Genomic DNA, 23,544 nt, shown 5'->3' with positions numbered 1-23,544 from the left:
GATATCACTCAGTTTGATTGAAAAATGTCAAAACAGATCAAAGATATCAGTTTTCTTACCATGGCGTTCAGGGCACACACAAAATTAAACTTCTCACGTACTCCTCCAATGTTCAAAGAGCCTTTGAAGTGGAATTCTCGTTGAAAAGTAAGCGTGAGTCAGAGAGAGAAAAGAGAGCTCGACAATCGACATTTAATGCATGTCATAACTCTACTTAATAATATAAACATATTCAGGCCCACCAACGCGGGTAAACCGGGAGGCCGGCAACCGTGGTAGAATTCAGTCTCTTTACTATTGTAATTGATGCTTTCATGAACGACAACGAATAAATGCAATATCGGCAAGGAAAAAAAGAGGAGAAACTTACCGAATTGGCTCTGCTTTACAACAAAGCGAAGTGAAGACTATTCAACACAGTGACTACGCCATGTGATGGTTTCGCGGCAGTCTTCACATTCGATGACATCATGCCCCCAGCAGATCGCTGTTCCATTTGCGCTTTGTATTTTTGGTGGTTTCGGCGCGATAGCCTTGGCGGCCGTCACCACAAAAATACAAGGATGTCAAATAGATAAGTAAATATAAAGATGGTTTAAGGGCATGGCCTTCACGTCACGCCACAAGCAAGCTCGACGATTTGCCACAACATCGAAACATTTCAAGTAATACTAAGCAATTTAATGTTCAGATAGAGCGTCTGATGTTCTGCAAAGCTATTCGACCTAACGCTACATTATTTGTGTGTACGCTGTACTATTCGACATTACGCTGAGCCATTTCACGCAACTCTACACAATTTTTGTGTAGAGTTGAATTGAAGGAAAACTGAATTGAAGGAAAACTTTAGCTATTAGCTATTCTATCCTGCAGCTGATCCTTAAACCAGCTTTGTATTTGCTGATCTATTTGACATCCTTGTATTTTTGGTGGTGACGGCCGCCCATAGTACTAAACCGTCTATAATTTGGCCATGCCATTCCTTTATTAGCTATTCTATCCTGCAGCTGATCCTTAAACCAGCTTTGTATTTGCTGATCTTTTTGACATCTTTGTATTTTTGGTGGTGACGGCCGCCCATAGGCCTCACTGCGGAAGTGAATTCTATGGGCGGCCGTCACCACCAAAAATACAAGGCGTTACGTCGGTTTACAACAGTTAGCACCCATCAGTTAGCCTGAATGTTTATATAATGAAGTGCATTAAATGTCGTTTGTCGAGCTCTTTTCTCTTTTCTGACTCGCGCTTCCTTTTCAATGAGAGTTTGACTTCAACGGCTCATTCTACATTACAGGAGTACGTGAGAAGTTGGATTTTTGTGTGTACCTTTGTGTGCAGAGTTAGACGCCATGGTAAGAAAACTGACATCCTTGAGCTGTTTTGATATTTTTCAATCAAAGTGATATCGGAATGCTTTAATTGCAAACACTACTTTTGGCACACCAATTAAAGCATTCCGATATCACTTTGATTGAAAAGTGTCAAAACTGATATTCTTGATCTGTTGTGACATTTTTCAATCAAAGTGATATCGGAATGCTTTAATTGCAAACACTTTATTCGGTAAACCAATTAATGCATGTAATGCTAAGCAATTTAATATTGAGCTAGAGCGTCTGATGTTCTGCAAAACTATTCGACGTAACGCTACACCGTTTGATGGTACGCTGTACCATTTGACATTACGCTGAGCCATTTCACGCAACGCTACACCGTTTGTGCGTACGCTGTGCTATTCGACATTACCCTGAGCCATTTCAAGCAACGCTACACCGTTTGGTTTATGCACTGTGCTATTCGACATTGCGCTGAGCCATTTGACGCAACGCTACACCGTTTGTGTACTGTATTGCAAATGAGTGCTAAGCTATTCGCAATCGAGCTAGTCCATTTCACAATTTCATGTTCCAACTCGCAACTAGACCGGTTATCATTTGGCTAAACTATTCATGTTTAGGGTGTTCTGTTTCGTGAAGGAAAACTAAACCGTCTATAATTTGGCCATGCCATTCCTTTATTAGCTATGCTATCCTGCAGCCGATCCTTAGACCAGCTTTGTATTTGCTGATCTATTTGACATCCTTGTATTTTTGGTGGTGACGGCCGCCCATGGAATTCTCCACATGCTTGAGGTAGGTATCATTTCACCGCTGCTTCAAGGATTTTTTTTTTACTTTGTTTACCAGAAAATCTTAAAAATGCTTCTAGACACTTAAACAGCCGCACACAAGAGCAAGCATATATTTAAAAAACTGGTCATATCATCAGCGAATGCAGTTAAATTCTTATTCCTCCTTATTCCTTCCATACTGTTATCTGTAATACAACGCGCGGGAATTTTCAGGCCCAAGATAAAAAACCAAAGGTGACTGAGAGAGGATCACGACGAATCCTACGCTCTGTACAAGAGAGAAATTGTGCTGAAACCGTTATTCATGGTACAACTTGATATATCTGTTCAAAAGGTTCTTATCCACTGCATAAAATACGATCCAAAGTTAAATTTTTCTTAAACTCTGAATAGAAAATCATGGGCAACAGAATCATATGCTTTTTCAAAATCAATGAAAACCGAGATTCCAGAGATTTTTTCCACTTCCAAACTATCCCAGGTGGTCCACACTGCATCAAATTAACACAGATCTTCACTTTACAAATGCAATTTGATTGTAATGAATAACAGAGAAACGGGTCGAGCCTCTTAGCAAGGCTTTTAAAACTATTCTCACATCGACATTTGTTGGTGAGGTAGGGCGCCAATAATCACTAATACTCGTTTCTGAGAAGAACAGAGTTGATCATGAACATGGGACAGTGTAAAGATTCTATGGAGTGATTTTCCAAAAGATGCCAAAAGCCAGGGTAAGTAAAATTCAGAGGTTGGGCCATCATTTCCTGGTGTTTTGTTTTCCTTGAACGATTCAACTCGATTGAGTTTCTTTTATATAAAAACTTTGTTTGGTATTGTTTACTCCATCAAGAAAGTTCATAGAATCACCAAAAGTAAGTGAATTTTCCTTGCAAAGTTTAGAATAGGAGTTTTCGATTTCCGTCAGTATTTCAATTGGTGTTGTGCTCTGACCATTTTCATTAACAAATATGTTCCTAATGCAGCTTTTCTAGTTTTTGTTATTTGCTAGGTTCAGAAAATGTGATACGCAAAAGTATAAATCCAGACATGCTGGATATGACTGTGAAACAAAAGTATGAGCAATTAAGTTATTTTATATATACTGCTACAAAACGGAGAGAGTAACTGCAGCAATTTGCTCTTAATTCTTTTCACCATTTGCTTAAAAAAAATATGAACAACAACGGCCAGTCCAAATCATTCCGCCTACTTTCCATACTAAACTATTCATAAAAGCTCGCTAAATGTTGCTGAGTCAGACCTAGCTAGAGAAAATCGCTTGGACTTAGATATTTACAATTACTGAAAAAATTGTTTATGTTTTTTGGAAATTTGAAACTCACTAGTTATTAATATTGCTTGATATAACGTACACATGATATTATTGAAAGTCTCTTCAGTAAAATTGCCTGGGTTTGCATTTCCCTGCCGTTTAAAAACTCATTCCTAGTTTACCAGCATCTTCAGTTCCACCAGCGAATCATACTCTTCAGACAGCTCTTTTTTCAAAAATATCCTGGTCAGTCAAGACTTTTATTTTCTTGGGAGTTTGTACGCCATCAAAGAATTACTATGCAATACAATTTTTTACTGAACCATTCATTCAGGCAACTTTCCACCTACGTCAGCTTTTAGCTTCAGGCTAAACCTAGACAGAAAGACCAAGATTGATGAGTTTAACGCATTCTACAATATTTACTATTGCAAATTATGAAGATCAACACCTCTCCAAGGAAAAAAAACCTATTTAAGCCCATATGTTCCAAGAAATATAAAGTAAGAGAGAGAACCAACGTGGAGCCTTTAATTCCCATGAGTGACCAAAACATAATTCCTCCTTACAATTCATGCAAAAGTGTACACCCGCTTTCTTTTTTCCCTTTTGCTTGCGTGGAAGTCCATTAAATCAACTCTACCATTACGCAAGTAGTAAATGCTTAGGTCAAACCTCCCTTTTGAATCTTAATTACCTCTGTTTTCTAAAAAGCAATAAAGACAGGTATACCTCTGATCTATTTCCACGGAGAAAATTGTGTTGGTATAAGAACCTTAGAAAACGCTTTTTTTTCAAAGGGAAGACAGTCACGAACTAAAAAGAGAGAAATCATGCACAGCTCTTTAGTAATAAATTCCAAACACAATTAAATGTCAACCTGTCTGTTACTTCCATGGAGAGAACTCAGTTGGAATAAGAACTTTGTTATATCCTTTCGCTAAAAAGGAAGAGCAGTCTCGTACTAAGAAAAAAGAAAAGTAAGAAATTTTTATTTATTCACGTCACTCATGATGCTTTCCTTTTAATTAGCTAACATTGCTTCAAATACCTACAAACTATGTCAATAGTTTCCTTATCAATTTCTTCATTCAGTTTCTTCATTCAGATGTCCATGTCAAGGAATTAAGGAAATTGATTTTAAAACTCTCAAGACTCTTTGCCAAGGGAAAATGTCTAGATTCCTCACAAAGTGGTTTCTACTTCAAGACGCTTTTTTGGAGTTTTTCTTTGCCTTAGGTGTTGAGGAATTGGATAGTTGTAGCAACTTTCTTTGACTTAAAAATCATATGAAGGTTTGGCTAAACACCCACCATTAACTTACAGAAACAAAATTATTTGACAACATGTTGGCCTTACTTGCTTCAACCCATTCCTCAAGTCCTTGTGCATCCTTACGAATCTTAGTACGATCATCAAGGCTTTGGTAGGGCCACAACATGACAACTGAACAGTCAAAACAAAAAGCAAAACAAAACAGGTTGAGACTAAAAAAAAAAAACGAAATCAGCTCCAAGATTGCTGTGGCAAACTAGTTTAAAATGGCTTCAAGCTTTATGTTATTGTGATTAGGAATGATGAATTCTGACAGTACCTCTGTTTATAGGACCAAATTCTGTAAACCAGACACCAACAGGTTCAGAGAGCTTGCATCTCTCAAAAAATCCCTGAATGAACCTGTGTTCCCACTGCTCTTTTTTTCCAAGGATTAAATCATACATGCGTAGTTCATAAACACCTAAAATTAATGTAAAATTGTATTTCATTGATTTCATGAAACAGAAACTGTGAAGGTAACATTACCAAGTTTTTCAATGTTCATCTCAGCTCAATTATTAAATAAACAGAGATAAAAGTTACTCCATTAGGTTGAGCAATCGCAATATTCTATAGAGTCACATTTAGTTAATGATCATGACATTTCAACAGCTTCACTATAGGTCTTCAACAAGCACACAGGTCTATTGATTACACATTGCCATGTGTAGCATCCTTAGTACAGAACCACTATGGTTGACATTCAAATTAACAATATTATTTTAATAGTATAATTGCACCTACCAAGAGATAATTAAAAATGTAAAAATAAGAAAGAAACTACATATAAAATAACTACACTGATAAGGATAATAATAGTAATAATAACAGTAATAATGGTAATAATAACAGTAATAATAGTATATCTATAATTTTGGCAAGGAGCCCACCCACTGAGGCAATTTTCAGTGGGGCCTTCAAAAATTCATGATCAATTTATTTTCCATCTTTACTATTAAATTTTAACTATCTTTTTCACCCTTTCATTCCCAAGATCTCATTAATAATTCTCCTTAATGTCTGTCATACAATTATTATAAAGTGAGTTTGGAGAATTGTGTAATGGATCAACTACTGATCCCCTTCTTGATATTTTTATTGTCATCACTTGTCTGCCAGGCATTGGATTGATAATGTAAGGAGAAGCTCTGTTTTGGTCACTCGCGGGAGTTGAAGGGTCAACTACTATTTCTTGCACTATTTTCACTTTTCCACCCTGTTTTATTTTTCAACAAAAAATGATCCATTTATGATTATGGTTACCACAGTAACTTATTTCAGTTGTAAAATAATATAACACATCACTCACCCCCTATTGAAAGTGGTGGTTTCACATCAAACCAGGGGAAAGGATTCATCACCAGGTTATCCTAAAAACCAAATGTAAAAAAACATTTGATATACTGTTCATATGCCATCAGGCAGATTTCCTTTTAAGTATATATTCTGTAAAAAGGAAGGTTACTCAAAAATCTGTCAACCCTATGATGAATGAAGATATTCCCTACAAGCAGAGAGAATAAAGTTATTTTATGAAAAAAATAAAATGTCTCTCAAAATTATTTCAGATAATGAGGGTTGTACCTGCTTAACCAACATCTTTAGTATTTTCTTTCTGTAGTTATTGACCCAGGTTTCATCTTGCAAAAGAGATTTTTGTGCCTCCATCTTCTCTGTGTAGCTGTCTAAGAAATAATATTTAGTTAGCTAAATATCATACCATATCATGAGAATCCTCACAGTAAAGTAATTTTAAGTTGAGTGTAGAAAGTAAAACAGGGTTGCATTTAATTTGATTTTTCCCTAAAACACTGAGAGGTATAGATTCTTTAATAATTATCACCATATCAGTTGAAGAGGCTTGAGATCTTGCTGGCCACTTTTAGTATTTGCATTTTTAAAATTGGCCATTGTCATCAATTTTGGTAAAGCAATTGATTGATTTTCCTGGATATATTTGTCTGAGTTGCTCAGCTTTCATCAGTCTGTTGGAATGTGAGTGGTCATAGAGTATTAAATTATATAATCACTAGCTTACTAGCTCAGCAAGGTCCTCCCATGGGAGTATAGTGCTGTAAATCTTAAGAAGCTCAAGCCCCTTGTCTTTCTTAAGTGATGGATATCTCCTATTGATCTCTACAGTCTCCTTAACCTTCCTCTTAATGCATGGTGTTGTCCTCCATCATTGTAACTTTCAATTTTGATAAAGTTTTAAGACACTCAGTAAGAAGGGACACTGGATGTCATTTTTAGGATGGCTCCTAGGGGATCATCAACATCATTGCAAGGAACTGAAAAATTATCTGGACAGGCATTCATGGAAATGGGAGAAGAAACATGGCACATCTAAGAATAACAAGGGGAAATTTAGAAGCAATCCAAATACAAAACTATGTTCATTGCAACCCTTGCAATTAGAGACGAGTGATTTGTGACTAACTAAAATTACCATATTCCCAAATGTGTGTGACCTCATTTAGCCCACCAATATCACTTGTCCAGTAGCCATTCAATTTTGAATTACTGTCAGCCTTTAGATGTATGTAATCATATGTTAACTGCATGAACTCAGCTGCAATACAAGGAAAAAAAGTCACTTATAGAGAAGATATTTTTGTTATCTGTCTTATCTCAAAAACCAGCCACTCTTTGGTAAACTTTAAATCAAAAACAGTAAATGAAAGGGAAGGAGTTTCACCACTTGACATGGCAACACAATAAAACTTTAGATATTCATAGCAATGAAGCCTTAAAAAGCTGATGCATAGGAGGGCCAGTACTCCATTACACACAGTCAAGTCCATTGTAAAAGCATGTGTCCCACTCAACTGTGACCAAGAGAGTATATAGACCTATTTGCATTTTCTACGCCAGATGAATGATACAGAAAGCGTTGTAATCAAACACATCATTCACTGAAGCTGAATTTTCGGGTGAATTCACAACTTCTTGACCTTGTGGTAACTGCAAATCAAATGCATATTTCTGAAGGCTGGTGTGAGAATAGCTAAAGATTATACAGGTAATTTTTGGTCCGACAATGGGTCTGAATTAGGATAATTGGGGCTGCACACGCCCACCTAAAATTCCTAAGAGAAACCTTCCCTCTTTCATCTGGGGAATCAAAACACTTCTACAAATATGGTAACAGCTAATAGAAGAGGATTGATTGTAGGTTGATTTTACCTGGCGTCACAGAAGTTTTATACTTTGTGGGTCAGATTTGAAAGGAATGTATTATAGATATCAAAGTACCATTCCCAAAATCAGAGGAAAACCCTTAAGTGCTACCTTCACAAAAGGTCAAACTTTGTCCATTAATTCCAATGCCTCTATATTTCCCAGGGTCACCCTTCAAGAATATTGCACATGAGATCATGACGAATTACTTCTTTCCTTACCAAAAGCTTTAGGTTTCACGTAGTACGTGCGCATCTCGTAAATCTTCGGTGATCCTGTAGCCTGACCTGAGATAGGTGAAGTGGATAGCTTTTGACTGTGGAGCCATGTCCCAACAGCGACTTGACGACCTACAGTTTGGCGTAAGCCACACAAACCACGCAAACCTATTCCAATAACAGCAGCCATAATAGGTTCCAGAGTTCTAACTGAGTTTAAAAAAGCAAAAAATAACCATCTAACCAACGAGAAATAAATTTATTAAAACCCTCAGCCAATGTCAGCGGTGATATTTGCTAGGACGCGGGCTCACGGGTTTCGCTGAAAAGGATTGGGCACAATTTATATAGTGAAAGTTTACCAACATTTTTCATGCCGGTCTTTCGAAGTATTTTGTTTATAAAATGGCTTTGGTTTCTGATCCTGAGACGCAGAAGGCCATTGAAAATGAACTAGAAATTGTGAAGAAGACACTGAGCGAAAAAGTGGAGGGATCTGAGATTATTTCTTGTCATCCGGTTGCTGTCAATGTTCGAATCACGTAAGAGAATGTTCCTTTTTTACGGTCACAAAAATTCATTGGGAATAAAAGATGGGGTCTCTAGGGTACTTAGGGTTCAATTGGGGAGTTGCCCAGTTAATACGAGCTCTTACTTATCTGTCCATCAGGAGAACGAAATTCAAGAATGTAATCGTCCTGCTTCAATTTCCTGAGCAATATCCCAACAATGGCATTCTAGTAGAACTGAAAAGCAAAACTTTGCCCCCAAGGCTGTTGTCTAAAATGATGGAACTTTGTGATCAGGAGGCTAAGAAATTCTTGGGTAAGCCTCAGGTAAGTGGTGTTGTCTCCAGCCAGCATTTGGTTTTGGAAGATTATCACACGAGTGTTTGGAAGATTATCACACGAGTGTTTGGAAGATTATCACACGAGTGTTTGGAACCTTGATCTTACCAACATTGTATATGTAGTATTAAGTCACTTTCCTGGTTTTTGTTGAAGTTTTAATTTAAATTTTTGGGGAAGGGATATTTAGTTAGACATATTTTACATTAAAGGAAAAATAGAATTCCTTCCAATAATTCAGAACAAACCATAAATATTCAATTTTTTCAAACATTAGCTGCAATCAGTAAGAAGCATGGTCAACAGGATAAAGGGAATCAAATTATCATCGAATGCTTACAGCTGTAGATGATAACTTCAGTAAAAATGTGTTTGTTTCCTTTTTTATGCGTGATAGGAAAATATTTGCATGTCTGCAAGCTGTTTGTGTGTTTAAAGAAGAGCTGCATGTCAAGTGCTTTGTCCCTCGCTATTGCTTTGCATGCAAAAATTAAATTGTTTTCTTGATACTGGAGTTTGAGATCTTAAAAAAGTTCTTTGAGCGTCTCACTCCTCAATTCTCAATTGCTTCGACTATCGAGGATCAAGTATCGAGTGAACACTGTGAACTTACATTTGAGCAGTACTGAATATGCAAGGTGAAAACATTTGCTATCATTTCATACACAAATGTTTCAGAAATCCTATAATAAATAAATTTACATTGCAGAGACACAACAGACCAAAACAAGAGGAAAATGTGCCATGAGCTGTTAAATAGAAGCCACCACAGGGTTTATTAGAGCATGCTTTAAGGGCCTTTTAAATATGACAGGGGAGGAAATTTATGAGAAGGGAGCTTATCAGACAGAATAGGCTACGATTAACAACTCATTAATGTCTTTGGCTGTAGATATTATTTATTGTAGAGCAAAATTTCTTTCAGGTTATCCCTATGCTTATATTTGTGAGGAGATTTCTTGATGAGAATCCTTTGATTGCATGCTCTGATGAGCTGCAGTATATCAAGTCAAAGTTACTATCAGATAGTGATGAACTGAAAATAAAACAGAAAGCTGGAGTGCTCAACATACATATAAATCAAGACAAGTAAGTAGCATTTCTCCTTTGAGGCAATTTTAAGGCACACATAGCAAACCAGTCAAACAAGTTTTTTTTACAGTGCAAATTAACCAACTATCCAAATATCACAGAAAATTTGTACTGAATTAATGTGAAATATGTATTTATACTCCACTTAGTGTATTTGGATTTTAACTGCAAATATTCTACAGTAGTGTTTTGTTAAAATTATTTACCCCTAGATATTATCTGGATGTGAAGATAACTGTTCCTGATGACTATCACACTTCTGCTATAAAGTATGTGGAATGTTTCAGTTTGAATAAATTAGCCTCTAGCTGGAATATGTGTATCATTGAGAAGTGAGTCTTACCTTTGTCTTCAATGAGATGGGTCAATTATTGTCAGACTGGGCTCCAGATATAGTCAATATCCAGGTTCATGCTAGCCTAGTTCATGTCCTAAACTTAAAAACCTCCCTGCATATGTTTGAAACAAAGAAACAAGTCTTAGAGTAACTTTGTTGGAAATTTTGGGGTAAACACATAGCCCCTCTGCCCATTAAAAACCAGGCAAATCATTTTCTCATGATTTTTTTTTACAGGATAGACCTGAAAGATTCAAACTTTCCTGAGAATTTGGTCAGAGTATTTATTGGTCAAGCTGTTGACATAGCAAGAACATGTGTTGAGGCACCATTGCGACGTAAACCAAAGTATGTTAAGCCTGACTTAAAAGCTGAATTATTAAGCTTTTAATTGTAGAAGATATTGTTTCTTCTCAAACTCTCTAAACTTCACTTGGGTACTTATTCTAAGATCTTTCTTTTCAAGAAAGATCTTGGAATTTTCAGACCCATTTGTTGTCGGTCAGACCTATTTTTCAATAGGCATGACTTTTATATAAATTTAAGGAACATATACATGTATCTGGTGATGAAAAGTAAAATATTAGTGATGGTAACTTTTCTATTTCCAGAGATCCACCATTTGAACCAAAGCCATCATTGAAGCTAGTGTGTGATTTCCTAGTTGATCAGTGCGCCAGACCATGTCCTAAGGAGAGATGCCCTATATGTCAAAAAAAAGCTCTCCCTGAAGAACCAAAGGTAATCTCAAGATAGGAAGATGTGCACTCTTCAAACTCCAAACTGCATCACTCGCATGCATGAAGCACCATGAAGATGAATGAATTTTTTTCAGAGAGCTTATGTAGCCCCTTATTTAAGGCTGGCAATACTTGATTTCCTGAAGAGTATTACATATTCAAACTTCATTTGCAAGGAATGTTTACATAATTTTCTTTGAAAGTTCTCCTTCTAAAGATCCACTTTATAGGGAGTGAGATCTATATTGTTTTCTAGGGGAAATGTAACTAACATGTATTTCAAAAGAGTTATTTTACATTTTCACCTGCTGGTGTTAGTGCAGTGCTTATTCCAGGTTGCCTCTTGCTGATGGTAAAGATCTGTATCCTTGTGTTATAATAATTAAGCAAAGCATTCTTACTCTTCACAGGAAGCTGTTACAGAACCCACAGATCATCAGTATGTTGAGCGTGTTTACTGCAATCATCTATTTCATTATGGATGTCTGGACAAATACATGAAAACACCTCCTTTTCAAGGTAGGATGCCTCTTGTTTGACAAACTTTTAACCCTTTCACTCCCACAAGTGACCAAGACAGAATTTCTCCTTACAATATCAATACAATATCAAGCAGGCAGGTGATGAGAATAGAGAAGAATATCAATCATGGGATTATTAGTTGATCCAATACCAAATTCTCTGAACTAACATCATAAGAATTGTATGGCAGATAGTAAGGAGAATTACTAATTAGATCTTGGGAGTGAAAGGGTTAAGAGAAGTAAAGTCATTATTTGACAGCCTACAGTACTGCAGGATTTCTGCACTAGGGAAAAGTAGGCAGGGCTATTTGATTTAGGATCTCAGCACAACTCTAGCAAACAATTCATGAGAAAAGATTTAGAAGAAATTAAAATGAAAACAGCTGCTCTGATAATTGTTTTGTTTGACTTAAAGTAATGATTGAGTTTGACATTTTTTTTAAGAAGTTCATTAAAACTTGGAAGGGAAACACAGCACATGTTTTTATCCTCTCAAAGAGATGTTGCAGAGTAGTTTTTCATTGCCAATCCCGCCCCATCAACTAAAAGAACACTTTCTTAGCATCAAATTCAATATATTTTCAAATTCACTTCACTCTCTTTTAATGTTCACTTGTTTTTCATGATCGTTCACTAATTTTTTTTACAGGAGGAAAGAAATGTCCAGCATGTAAACAAGTCATTTATCATGATCGTTGGAAAGTAACACCGAAACTTGCAGAAGAAAGATGGGCACATCACGAAGCCAAAAAAAGAGAACTCTCTGAAGTCGTGGACTTCCTGGGAGACTGCCTTTGACAAAAATTACTGCAATTCTGCATGACAAATGCTGAGCAAAATTGTTCCAAGATAACTCAGTGCGGTTCCTCAAGAATGGTCACGGTCGATCAACTTACAGATACATGTAGAATACGTTAAACCGGTTTCTTCAAAACTCGGTTGACACTAATGGTGGAATAAGCCTATGAAAATGTTTGCGCAGCTATGTCTATCTTACTTCGAACAAACAAACGCGACCCATAAGCACTGTTCTAGTAAGACAACAGAAGCTCAGCTAGGTCAGGTGTTAAGATAGGAATACAGTATCAGCGGATCTCAGTTATTCTGAAGGTTTAAAAGAGTGGGCTATTATATAACGAAATAAGACTACAGTCCTACATGTCCAATAGTAAGCATACAGTATAACCAAGTCTCCCACAACACTAATTCGTTTGAAAAGAATCCCTCTCAGTCCCAAACCGAAAGGACTCAAAATATCTTTGGACAGACAGGCGCTTTCGTTTTTCTCTCACCTATCCACGCTACTGGGTTTCCGTTTGGTAACGACTTGATGCGCTTTCACCTATCGTCCTCTCTAAAACGCCGATATGCAGATGAAAGCGGCTGTTTTCACTTGTCCACACAAAAATGGAGCGTCTCTCGCAGTTGGCTGTCTTTTCTCGTTCTGTTACTGATCGATACAGGACTTGACGAATGACCTGATGAAAATTTCTCATCCTACACGGAGATGAAACTATTAACGGTGTGCGACAGGAATCTTTCCCTTTTCAACGTAGGCCCGTTTCTCGAAAGTCACGGTCACTTCACAGAGCCGGAGCCGTATTTTAAAATCTAAGTTTGAAGTAATAGGGGTGCATACCTTAGCTCACAAACCAGTCCCCTCGGTTTTGTTTCCATATAGTTTTATTTCTTGATAAAGTTTCAAGACTCTCAAGATCCCAATCCCTAATGTAAACATGGCAAACAGCAAAGAGCTTTTCGGGACCTATAACAATTGGGACTGTCGAGAAACGGGCTCCGGATATGTCTACATTATTGCGTAAAGAACTTATGTAGTTGTGCCTGAACTTTTAAGCTTCGTTAAATCTGCTCTTCAATCTTTCGCAGCATGAATCTGGTACATCATTGCTGAAGTGAAACCGATGTATCTGTATGAGCCAGCTATGGTGTAAAAATTGAAATCTAGCCTAAAGTGCTGTTAATTCGCGAAGGAAGCATAGTATAATGAATTGAATTATCTTGGACTGGATAAAGTGCGATGAAAGTATTTTACAACAAAAATAAATTACTATACAACTTGGAACTCTTTTTCGTTTATATATTGAGTTATATGGTTGATTATACGAGAAAGCATTTAAACGCCCTTTGGTTGACAGAAACTTTAGCAGAGTGTACGAAACACACGATGACTGGATGACCAGCCCGAAAAGCGTGTGCTGTAAAGTACTCAGTTATAATAGCAATTTTTTTTTCTTATCAAGCATTTAGGAAATATTTGAATTCAAAGTCCAAGGTTAATCGGGTTCAGCTATCTCGATGAGTTTTCTGATTGTGCCTTTTTGTGCCTAAGTTCCATCTGTGAACATGTCCTCTTCGGGCTATTTACCTTACCTTGGACACACACTAAGTTCTTGTTTTGGCTTTGGCAGTCAAAGAGTCATTGTTTGAACGGAAGCATTGCGTAGGTTGATCTTCATTTGTGTACCACAGAGTTCATAGTCGGTTGGTCTGATTTAAAGAGAGAGAGTCAACCAGAGTTATGAAGAGTGGTCAAAGAAAAGCGAGAGAAGTGAATTTGCTGTAAGTAGAATTTTATCTAAGAAAAAAGATTAAAGAAGACTGAGTAAGGACAGGTTGAGAGTCCTTGGTGCCTTTCGCTAAGCATGACTCGCTCTGCAGCTAATTTACCAACCATTGCGACGCAACATAGTTAACCCCCCCACCCCTTAGTACGTTTTGTCGCAGTTGCGGGGGGAAATTAGCTGATGCAATTCAACTTACAGAAAATTCACTTCTCTTGAAACACTCTGAGTCTGATTGACCGATGGACTCTGTTAAAAGACAAACTTAGCATCGAACACAAATTTTCTGTATATGTGTTTTTAACTCATTTAAGTGTTAGAAAGTGAACGGAAATAATACATTATCAAAAGCCATTCAGCAAATATAGAACTTTACGAGTAGAGTAATCGTTATCTTTTCTCTTTAGGAGGTTTATACTCTCCTATCGTGAATTTGACTTATGGACAGGTGATCAGTTTCTACGGTAACCAAAATTTGAAGTAGAATATTTCAATAATCTTGCGATAAGCTATATTTCAATCATGTTAATTAGGATGATCTGGAGGAGTATAAATCGCTCTGATAAAAGTCAGGCCGGTCTACATTAATATATTTTCGTTTCCCTTTAGGCTCGTTTTTAGGTTTATTCCATGTCGAATTCCCGATCAGGAAAATAATTTTTAATTTTTAATTTAGCGCGTTCAGGACCTCTTTCTTTTAAGGTGTCTAAGACTTACACCTTAAATCAAAGCTATAACAAAATTCTCGAACGTGATTTGTTATCACCGGCCCGATTTGAGCACTGATAGGACAGTGTACGCGTCATGCTTGTAATTGGACAGTGTAATAGGACAGTTCAAGGGTCAGTTGACACGTTATACCTGTGTAAGTGGACAGAACGTGTCATGTGCGCACGCTGTTGTCTCTTATTTCGCCGAGTTAACTGTTGTTTTTTTCTTATGAAAACGTATACCTGATGTTTAGTTTCTTTCCCCGTTTTTGTCATAGTTTTGATTAATTGGTAACAGGACTTCGTTTCGTCCAATTCTGACTGTAGTCATACTCGTGATTAACAAATCGGACTCCCGCTTAGCGGTCGTCCGATTTTGTTAATTGCAAGTATGATTACAGACCGAATTGGACTCCACTCGGTCCTGTTACCATTATTTACTACACCCATTTTTAAATCACTGGTGGTCCCTGTAATCTGATTGGCTCGAATTCATGTGATTTATTCATGAATCGCACGATTTTTTACTTTAAATCTTATCTTTTTCCCAGCCAATGAGGGGGCTAACTAAAAACAAAACGACCAATCAGATTTCAAGACTTGTTTAAAGTAGCCGATCAAATTGCAGAAAAATGAAAGACAAAGAGTATTATGTAGCAAATTTTACAACTTTTGTTTCCAAAAGTCTTACTTTTTTCCTCCCAAAAAATGGATAAATTTAATTTCCGACCCGCTCAGTACTGCATCAATAAAATGTTTGAACTGACCAAGTCCTGTATTTGGGCGATTTCAAAATGGATGTAATAAAGTGGTAATTGAATCTCGTGTCGTACAATTTTGGTCTGAAATCATACTTGTGATTTCACGCTTATGATTTCAGCCCAAATTGCAATCCACTCAGTTCAATTACCATTATTAATCATAACCATTACAATTTCCTTAAATGTGATTGGTGCATTAGCTGCTTTATTTTTCACTTATCATTCTTTACAGTTGTAATCGGACAGTGTAATCGGACAGTTGGCTGTAATCGGATAGTTGAAGCAGTCAATCACACTAAGTCCACTAGGCTTAATCGACCAATCACAGAACCGATCACAATAACCATAGCAACAACCACTTATCCAGATAAAAAAAGGAGAATTTCCAAAATGGGGGATTTTTAATTTTAGACATTGTTTTCATCGAAGATGTATGTGATAAATGTATTGGCTTTTTCGAAAACTATAGAAGTTATGATTAATTAGCAACGGGACTTCGTGTTGTCCAATTCTGTATGTAATCATACTTGTGATAGACAAATTGTTAAAATTGTTAATCGCTCGTATGAGTACAGACCGAAGTGGACTCCACTCAGTCCTATTACCATTATTAATCCTCCGCACTGAATTTGTGATCGGATAACTCATACGAACAGCACGTAGCTCGTTTAATTTAGGGGTGGTATTTGATAAGCCCTTTTTTCGAATTATCTGTTTATTCTGTTGTTACGTAACGGTCTTCAAAGGCTATTTTCTCGGTAGATATCTTTTTAAATAAGATTCAAATTCCGTCAATAAGTTCACTATAATTTTTGTATCGCCAATCCTGTTTTGTTTTACCAAAACTTAACTGAGAGTGTAAGAAATTTAAAGTGGAAAGTCATTTTGTAAAGAGTCAGTATTTCGAAGGAAAGTACTTAGTATTCAGAATCCGTTTAAAGTGATTCGCTAGTTCAGTGCGGAACGGTGACGACGGTAAAAGATTGACAGCTCAGTAAGTGTCATATTTTTAAGCTGATGACCAACATTTTTCTATAGAGCAGAGCTAGATCCCAGTAAGTAAGTAGAGTAAAGTTATAAGAAGTAAAGAAAGTTTATCAACGACAGCAGTTCACATATAAGATTTTCATGTATTCACAGTCATGGTTTCATAACTTCACGGGCTTATTACGAACTAACATAATGACAAGCTCCCAGTTGGCTTGTTAGCTCCGAGTTGGTAGAGCACTACACTGGTATCACAGAGATCATGGGTTCAAATCCCGTACAGGCCTAAATTTGTTTCAGGCCTTATTTTCACTACTGTTTAAGTAGTGTTAATTACTGCGAAGATCGCCTACATATTCATTTCTTAAACCGCAGTTCACATATATGATTTTCATATATTCACAGTCGCACACAGAGTTAATTTTATTTGTTTTTTTTTTTCAGCAACGGCTGTTACATCGGTATTTCCCAAGATTCTAATTTTTAAGCTTACTAATCAGTAGAACATTAAAGTGCGTAAACGTAAACCTTATAAAGCCTTTGAGTGTTTTTACCTCATAGTACCTCCATGCATTATTTTTTTGTAGATCAAGGAATGTCTCTAAGTTTGGGCACTGAATTTGCTTTTCGTTTTCTTGTTTTTTATCTCCATATTTACCCTTTTTTTACACAACTAAAAAAAAATTGAATCTCTGATTGTCCTAAAATAAATCTGTAAATGTGGCAATCTCTCAGATTTATAGAAGCTTCACATATAATTTCCACTACCGACCTCAAATTCCTTGTTGCAGCATTGAGGTTTATTCTACCATATTACACTAAGTGCATGCGTAGTAAGAAAAGTTGCAGGTAGCCAGTTACAACTTTTGAAACAAGCAAGTGTTATTTACTTTTTCCTGAAAAAGGTAGCATACCGCTAGGTATGCGCAAAGTTGTCGATGTGGCTATGTGCCACACCTTTAGAGGTCACATTTTTAGATATATGAATTCAAGTTCTAATGTATACTTAGAAAGATTACGTGAAAAGATATCTTGGTTTTAAATGTTTCTATACAAAGTCGAGAAAACATGCTATGAGATCATAAATATACGCCATTAATAGTTATTAACACTAAGCTCGTGTCTTTTTGCACTTGGTAAAACAATTGGTCTTGATGCAAGAACAACAAGTTTTTCGTGCAGTGGATTTAGATCATGACGCTAAATTTTATTATACAATACTGTCTCCAGCCCGTTCCAGACCTTTAAGTCGGTGAAGATGCTTGGGAACAGCGGTTGTCACGGAAAAATTTTCTCAATTATCTCCGCTGATCATGAGCCCACCAAAACAATTTTGTTTCTTCACTGCGTTTTTTGTTCTATGTCAAAGTAGGATAAGCCCGTTTTTACCCATTTTATGTCTCTCTTTGATTTTACCAGTTAATGTTATCAATTCATTGCCGTAGTTGCTTGAGTATGATTTGGTCCCATCTCGGTCTCTGGAGATACCTGATAACCTTTGTTACACCCCAAGAGCCTTTTAAACTCCTTCCTGTATTCCTTGTTTGTAAAACAATAGATAAACGGATTCACGCAAGAGTTGATAAACACAAGAATATTAAACCCTTTATGTACAGGACTACCAATTTTAGTGATCCCGAAAGGACTGAGAACGTAAATGGTTTGTGAGGGGAAAACACAGATTGTCAAAGCGGCCGCTGTTAAGGCACACATGCGCAGAAGCAATCTCTGTCGTCTTCGTTTGTTCACATTTTCTACGCTTTCCCCAGGGGATGATGGGAGATTTATCATAATATGGGCAAATGTGAGCCATGTCAACAAACAAGGAATGTAAAATGCCACAAAACTGTAAGTGATAATAAAGGCTCGAGTGCCGTACTTGCCGTAAGGGGCTTTCTTCGAAACACACTTATTACCTACGAGACATGTTTCAAAAAGCTTATTCATGGAAAGAACACACGTCACAATAAACATGATAAAAACAGATATGATGATACGTTTTCTGTTAAACTGATTCCTGTATCTGATTGGCCTGAACACGCAATACCATCGTTCAACAGCCAGATAGGCCACAAGAAGTATGGAAACTTTTCCCATTGCGAACAGCAGATATCTGTTGGCGAGCAGGCGGCAAAAAATCTCACCACGTAGTCCGAGAGGGACTGGGTAGTCAGACTTGGATATGGCATATCCGGGAGTAGCCACGAGGAACACTCCTAAACGGTTTACGAATTGAAATTAGAGTGATGTGGAGAATGATGAGTACAGGTTAGGGAGTAGCTACAAAAGCGGAGTTAAATCAAATCGTGTAAATGGATCGTCCGAGTGAGAGTAGCCCTGAAAAGCACTGTTGAAGATTTAAAATTAAACTTAAGTTGACCAGACCTTTAACAGGCACCGACAATACTACTTTCCGAGTGACTACCCTTACCTGAAAGGCTACACGACTTGATTGGGAGATAGATTGTTGCAAATATTGATATCAACCCTTTTTTTATGACTTTCTTTGTATTTTCCCAGGAAGTGAGGAACTCTGGCAACTAAGCGCACTTTTCATTCCAGCGGAAATACTCAGTTAACAGATAGAAAATCACGGCTCCAAATTCTATGCATAACCTGCAATGATTTGGTTTGCTTGAATTTCTTGTTTTCTATGAAAATGAATTAAGTGTCTGCTTAACCTACCAACCATCAAGCCTGGGTGTGATTCGCACTTCTGCCATTCGAAATATCTGATCTCACGCCCAGTTATGCCAGGCAACCGGTTTCTCAAGCCCAGTAGCAAAATTCCTGTAGTCACAGCCTAAACTTACACATTTTTGAAAAACGTGTGGCGTAAAATAAAACTCGAATCATTCTGACAGAGGAAAAGGTCCCTTCCAATGATCTTAAATTATCTAAAACCTTCAGTTGTGGAATTGATTACATGCTTTTGCCAACCCTACAGGACACCTTGCAAAGTATTTGGAGTGCTCTCCTGAATCTTCGGAGCATCTTCCAGAATATCAGAGCGTCTCCTAGAATATTCGAACGTCTCCGGAAGTGATCGGGTTTTCACGAAAAATCTAGCACTCTGAGGATGAGAATGTCACGCTTTTGACTTAAAAAGTTGGGCAGGGATTGGCAGGTGCGTAGTCTAAATTTGAGTAAGCTGCATGGATTAACCCACGATCTTATTGTCAATTCTTCCCTCTAGCTGTTACAGATTTCCTTGTGAATTAGTTATGAGAACTTGGTGTTAGATGAGGATAACAAAAATCTACCTAATATAAGTGTCAGTATTCTCATCACCTGTTTGCTGGATAATTAAGAGATATTACAGGGAGAAGTTTCATGTTAGTCTCTTTTGGGAGTTAAAAGAAAGCGCAACTTGATAAAACATACAGAGCCGGCTAATGAAACTCACCAGTTAGCATGTCTACGACTGCTAAACTGAACAGTAGAATATTATGGGCCTTCCGTAGCATGGACCGTTTTCTAAGAAGCACAATGCAAAATAACGAATTGGAAGTAAAGGAAACAACAGCGATAACCCAGAAAATCACGTTCAGAGTGGTGTCCTGGCTCTTTGGAGGCGGTGCTGTGGAAGGGACGGTCGCTGTTGGAGGACACGTGGTGTTATCGTCCATAATGTTTCTCTCAGTTGTACATGTAATGAACCTATAGGAGATGTTCGAAAAGTTCTATTTAGATTGTTTAGCTTAAAGAGTTAGTAATGAGGAGACAGCAGGTATTTTTATTTCTGAGAATTATTACACTCATTCAGTCCGCTCGATGAGTGCACTCACTGTTTGACGAAAAGCAATCCTGTTCGGTGGTCAATTTTCATTTTTGTTCCTTATCCGAAAATGCAAATAAAGCCTGGAAGAGAACACTTGCGTTCGATTTTTAAGTATTTCCGTATTTTTGGATTATGTTTTTCTTAGCTGCTTGAGATTTTGATTCAGACTGATCTGAAAAATTGGTCGCAATCCCTGACAAAGAATTGTTATAGGGATGTTTTCTTTCCCGAGGAGATTAAAACCGACAAACGACATCTATTTGAAAGGTTTTTAAGATGCATTATATTATTTAAGCGTTTTACTACTGAAAACTGTCAAGAAATCTAGAGGTAGCTATTACTGTTCTATTTTCAGTTTACAGCTATTTCAGATAATACTGAGAAGAAAACTGGCTTTTAGCCTCGTTGTAAGTTAGTCGTAAGCTATACTATTTACTCGGGACTGGCGTCTGTTTGTGGTACTTTAGACATAGCACACGCATAACTCATATCCAAACAGGTTGTATAAGTTCCTGAGACCAGCAGTGGTTGATGTTTCATGATTTTCTCATTTGGTTGAAACCAATGAGGAATAGCGCCATGGGAACAGTAAACATTAATTACCGATTTGTACTTTGCTTTCTTTGAACTTAAAATGACAAATCTCCCTCCTCTGAGATCGTAAAATTTGTTTAAAGAAAAATTACATGTCGTCAATCTTTAGCGCAATATGAGGAAACGAAAAACAAATATTGGCCCAGGCAAAGGCTATCACTTAGTAAAAGGGGAAAAAATATTGTAATGGGACTGACAACTAAACACCAGTGAATAAACTTCTAGAAATTTCGATATCTGTCTATGTTTTATCTTCAGTGAAATTAAAGAAATAAAAAACGCAATAGATTACGGCCCCTTCTTTTTCATTTAAAACAACTAGGTGATCATGTCGAGTGAAACAAGGGAGAACAGTCTTAACAGTGGCGCCAACTTGCCTGTTTTGCAGTAAAAATACTGTAACAGTGAAGGTAACTTCTGGTAACTCGAAAAAGCACAGATGATTGAGGATGATGATTTTTCAAAAGGATCAGCTGAACTCTTCTTCACCTCACTTTTAATGTTAATTTTTCCTTAGTCGCGCTAAGTTATTCCGTGGAAAATCACACTGATAGATGTAATTATGCACGTTATCAACTTTGGTGATGTGAGGGTGAAAGCATAACAAATGTACATCGTATGTAATTAAATATGACGCGGCTCATGGACATTTAAGGCGTGTTACTTGTAGAATGGTAATAAATTAATTTACGCCACTACATGGTAACTGAGTATTCTTCATGCTAAAGTCTTGCCTTTTACGACTATTTTTTAATCTTGTAGTGACCAAACGGTTTCCTATCAGAATTCCTAACGCAGTCTCGAGATGGTCATCGATCGAAATTATCGTATTAAGGAAACTACAGAGAGACTACACGCCAGAGGGTTCGATGTCAATTTCTTTGCCTCAAAAAAAAAACAAAAAAAAAATTAACTTAGACTTTCAACATTAAATCAAATGCTACCACGTCTTGTGCAATATTTTGCGTTTACAATGTGATCTGCATTGAAATACGAGCAGCAGGTTGTCAACTAAAGTGCTCCGAAGGTTTAACATGAATTTTAAAACATGTTTGCATAATATTTCCTGATCCAGCTGAGAAGCTGAGAAAAATTTGCAAGAAAGGTTCAGACTTGTTTTCCTTATTGTTGTGCAATATGATGCATTTCCGATTAAATTTGAGTGGGAAAGTCATTTAACAGGTGGCAGTTAGCACGTATGGTGCTTAGAAAGCATCTAGCTTTTAGAATTTCATTTTTCTTATTTGCAAGAACTTTTCCAATATCGTGATATGCACTAAGATCAAATCAGGCTCACGAACGCATAAATGACAGAAATAAAACCCGTCTTTTTGTCGAAGTAAAACTGTTATTCTTTTAGATTGTAATAATATTTTTGACATCCATCTTAGAAGATCCAGCTTAGAAGCTGAGAGTTAGCTCACAAAAAAATCTTTTAACTCTTTGCTTAAATATTCGTCTTCTGAGCATCTGGCACCAGCGCCAAGTTATATTCTCTTGATAACATCACCGGCTTCATTAAGCTTAGTTAAAATAAATGGGGAAAAAACCATTTCGACAATTTGAATTTGTCATCTAAAATTTCATTATTTGCTCATATTCTTTTTTTCATTTGTATTACTTACAAAAAAGTATTTCTCTTCTTAACCAACAGTACTGTCGCAGAAAAATTCCATGGTCCTTGAACCCGATTTCCCTGCATGTAAAAATATTGATAGGGGTAGAGGCTATAAATGAAAGATCTGAATGAAAGATCTGAAATGTGGTTAGACCAGTTCATGAGAATGAAATGACAGTGAGCTGCGTTAAACTGAAATCTCTCTTAGCAATTTCAAGACCTTAGCGTTTTGAAGTTCTCGTTGGCTTCGTTGTAGCTTCAGTGTAGGCAATGGTGTTTAGCTACCCAACTATGCTTCTTGTATTTCTCCTGTCCTTATTCGCCCAAATTCTAAATTCTGCTATGTTTTTAAAATCAAAATTCGATAACTGAAATATGTGAAAAGACAAAAATTCAAAGCTCACCTGTCTGTTCTAAAACTAATTTAAGCCTTGAGCTTGTACCAAAAGGCGATAATGCCGAAGAAATCTCTCGGTCGACTCTTGATCGTCATGCAAAAGTTTTACTTTTGTATTGTTTCTAGCAACATTTAAACACCTGCCCGGCGTGCGCAACAAATAAGTTTTCTTTTCAATTGACTTAATGAAAATTTTGGCTAAGCAAAACTATAGATGGCCCCTAAAGATTCTGTAAACTCGTGTCATACTCAAGTGAGGATAAATACAACAATGTCACACTGTTCGCCACTAATTAAGCCGGGTTTGCAGGGAAATTTGTCGGAGTAGATTAAGACAAGTTTCGTCAAATCATTTCTTTGGAAGAGGTTTATGACCGAGGTGTCAAAACTTTCAAGTTGATAGCTGGATTTTCGCTGATTACACGTCATGTCGACTTGAAATAGCTAAGGGACA

The 23,544-nt window shown here is 37.0% G+C and overlaps 3 protein-coding genes across 6 annotated transcripts; 1 reads left to right on the top strand and 2 right to left on the bottom strand.

Moving 5' to 3' along the window:
- Positions 1–2,901: 2,901 nt before the first annotated feature.
- Positions 2,902–8,418, bottom strand: LOC113676429 (protein NipSnap homolog). 2 transcript variants are annotated; one of them, XM_089197228.1, is made up of 8 exons: positions 8,123–8,418; positions 7,171–7,293; positions 6,306–6,406; positions 6,031–6,091; positions 4,999–5,142; positions 4,764–4,850; positions 4,285–4,368; positions 2,902–3,779 (listed from the first exon to the last, which is right to left on the bottom strand). In XM_089197228.1, exons 1-7 carry the CDS (start codon positions 8,307–8,309, stop codon positions 4,292–4,294), a joined length of 780 nt encoding a protein of 259 aa, XP_089053354.1. In that variant the 5' UTR covers positions 8,310–8,418; the 3' UTR covers positions 2,902–3,779; positions 4,285–4,291. The 2 variants fall into 2 exon arrangements, with proteins under 2 accessions (XP_089053354.1, XP_089053355.1); XM_089197229.1 differs by lacking the exon at positions 4,285–4,368 and adding an exon at positions 4,137–4,220 and having other exon boundaries at positions 8,123–8,414.
- A 26-nt stretch (positions 8,419–8,444) lies between these two features.
- On the top strand, positions 8,445–13,743 carry LOC113676428 (uncharacterized). Of its 2 annotated transcripts, XM_027193083.2 has the most exons (8): positions 8,445–8,661; positions 8,790–8,955; positions 9,893–10,056; positions 10,272–10,328; positions 10,634–10,744; positions 11,008–11,137; positions 11,547–11,655; positions 12,310–13,743. In XM_027193083.2, the coding sequence occupies exons 1-8, from the start codon at positions 8,525–8,527 to the stop codon at positions 12,456–12,458; spliced, it is 1,023 nt and encodes a 340-aa protein (XP_027048884.2). In that variant the 5' UTR covers positions 8,445–8,524; the 3' UTR covers positions 12,459–13,743. The 2 variants fall into 2 exon arrangements, with proteins under 2 accessions (XP_027048884.2, XP_027048885.2); XM_027193084.2 differs by lacking the exon at positions 10,272–10,328.
- A 3,355-nt stretch (positions 13,744–17,098) lies between these two features.
- Positions 17,099–23,290, bottom strand: LOC113676426 (allatostatin-A receptor). Of its 2 annotated transcripts, XM_089197227.1 has the most exons (4): positions 23,098–23,214; positions 22,701–22,771; positions 20,107–20,360; positions 17,099–18,916 (listed from the first exon to the last, which is right to left on the bottom strand). In XM_089197227.1, exons 3-4 carry the CDS (start codon positions 20,327–20,329, stop codon positions 18,129–18,131), a joined length of 1,011 nt encoding a protein of 336 aa, XP_089053353.1. In that variant the 5' UTR covers positions 20,330–20,360; positions 22,701–22,771; positions 23,098–23,214; the 3' UTR covers positions 17,099–18,128. The 2 variants fall into 2 exon arrangements, with proteins under 2 accessions (XP_089053353.1, XP_027048881.1); XM_027193080.2 differs by lacking the exon at positions 22,701–22,771 and having other exon boundaries at positions 23,098–23,290.
- Positions 23,291–23,544: the final 254 nt, after the last annotated feature.

Source organism: Pocillopora damicornis, chromosome 2 (assembly GCF_964200805.1).
Source record: "Pocillopora damicornis chromosome 2, jaPocDami1.2, whole genome shotgun sequence".
In the NCBI taxonomy this organism is placed as follows: Eukaryota; Metazoa; Cnidaria; class Anthozoa; order Scleractinia; family Pocilloporidae; genus Pocillopora; species Pocillopora damicornis.
The sequence above is the reverse complement of the archived record's forward strand: the minus strand, read 5'-3'. Positions and strand labels throughout refer to the sequence as shown.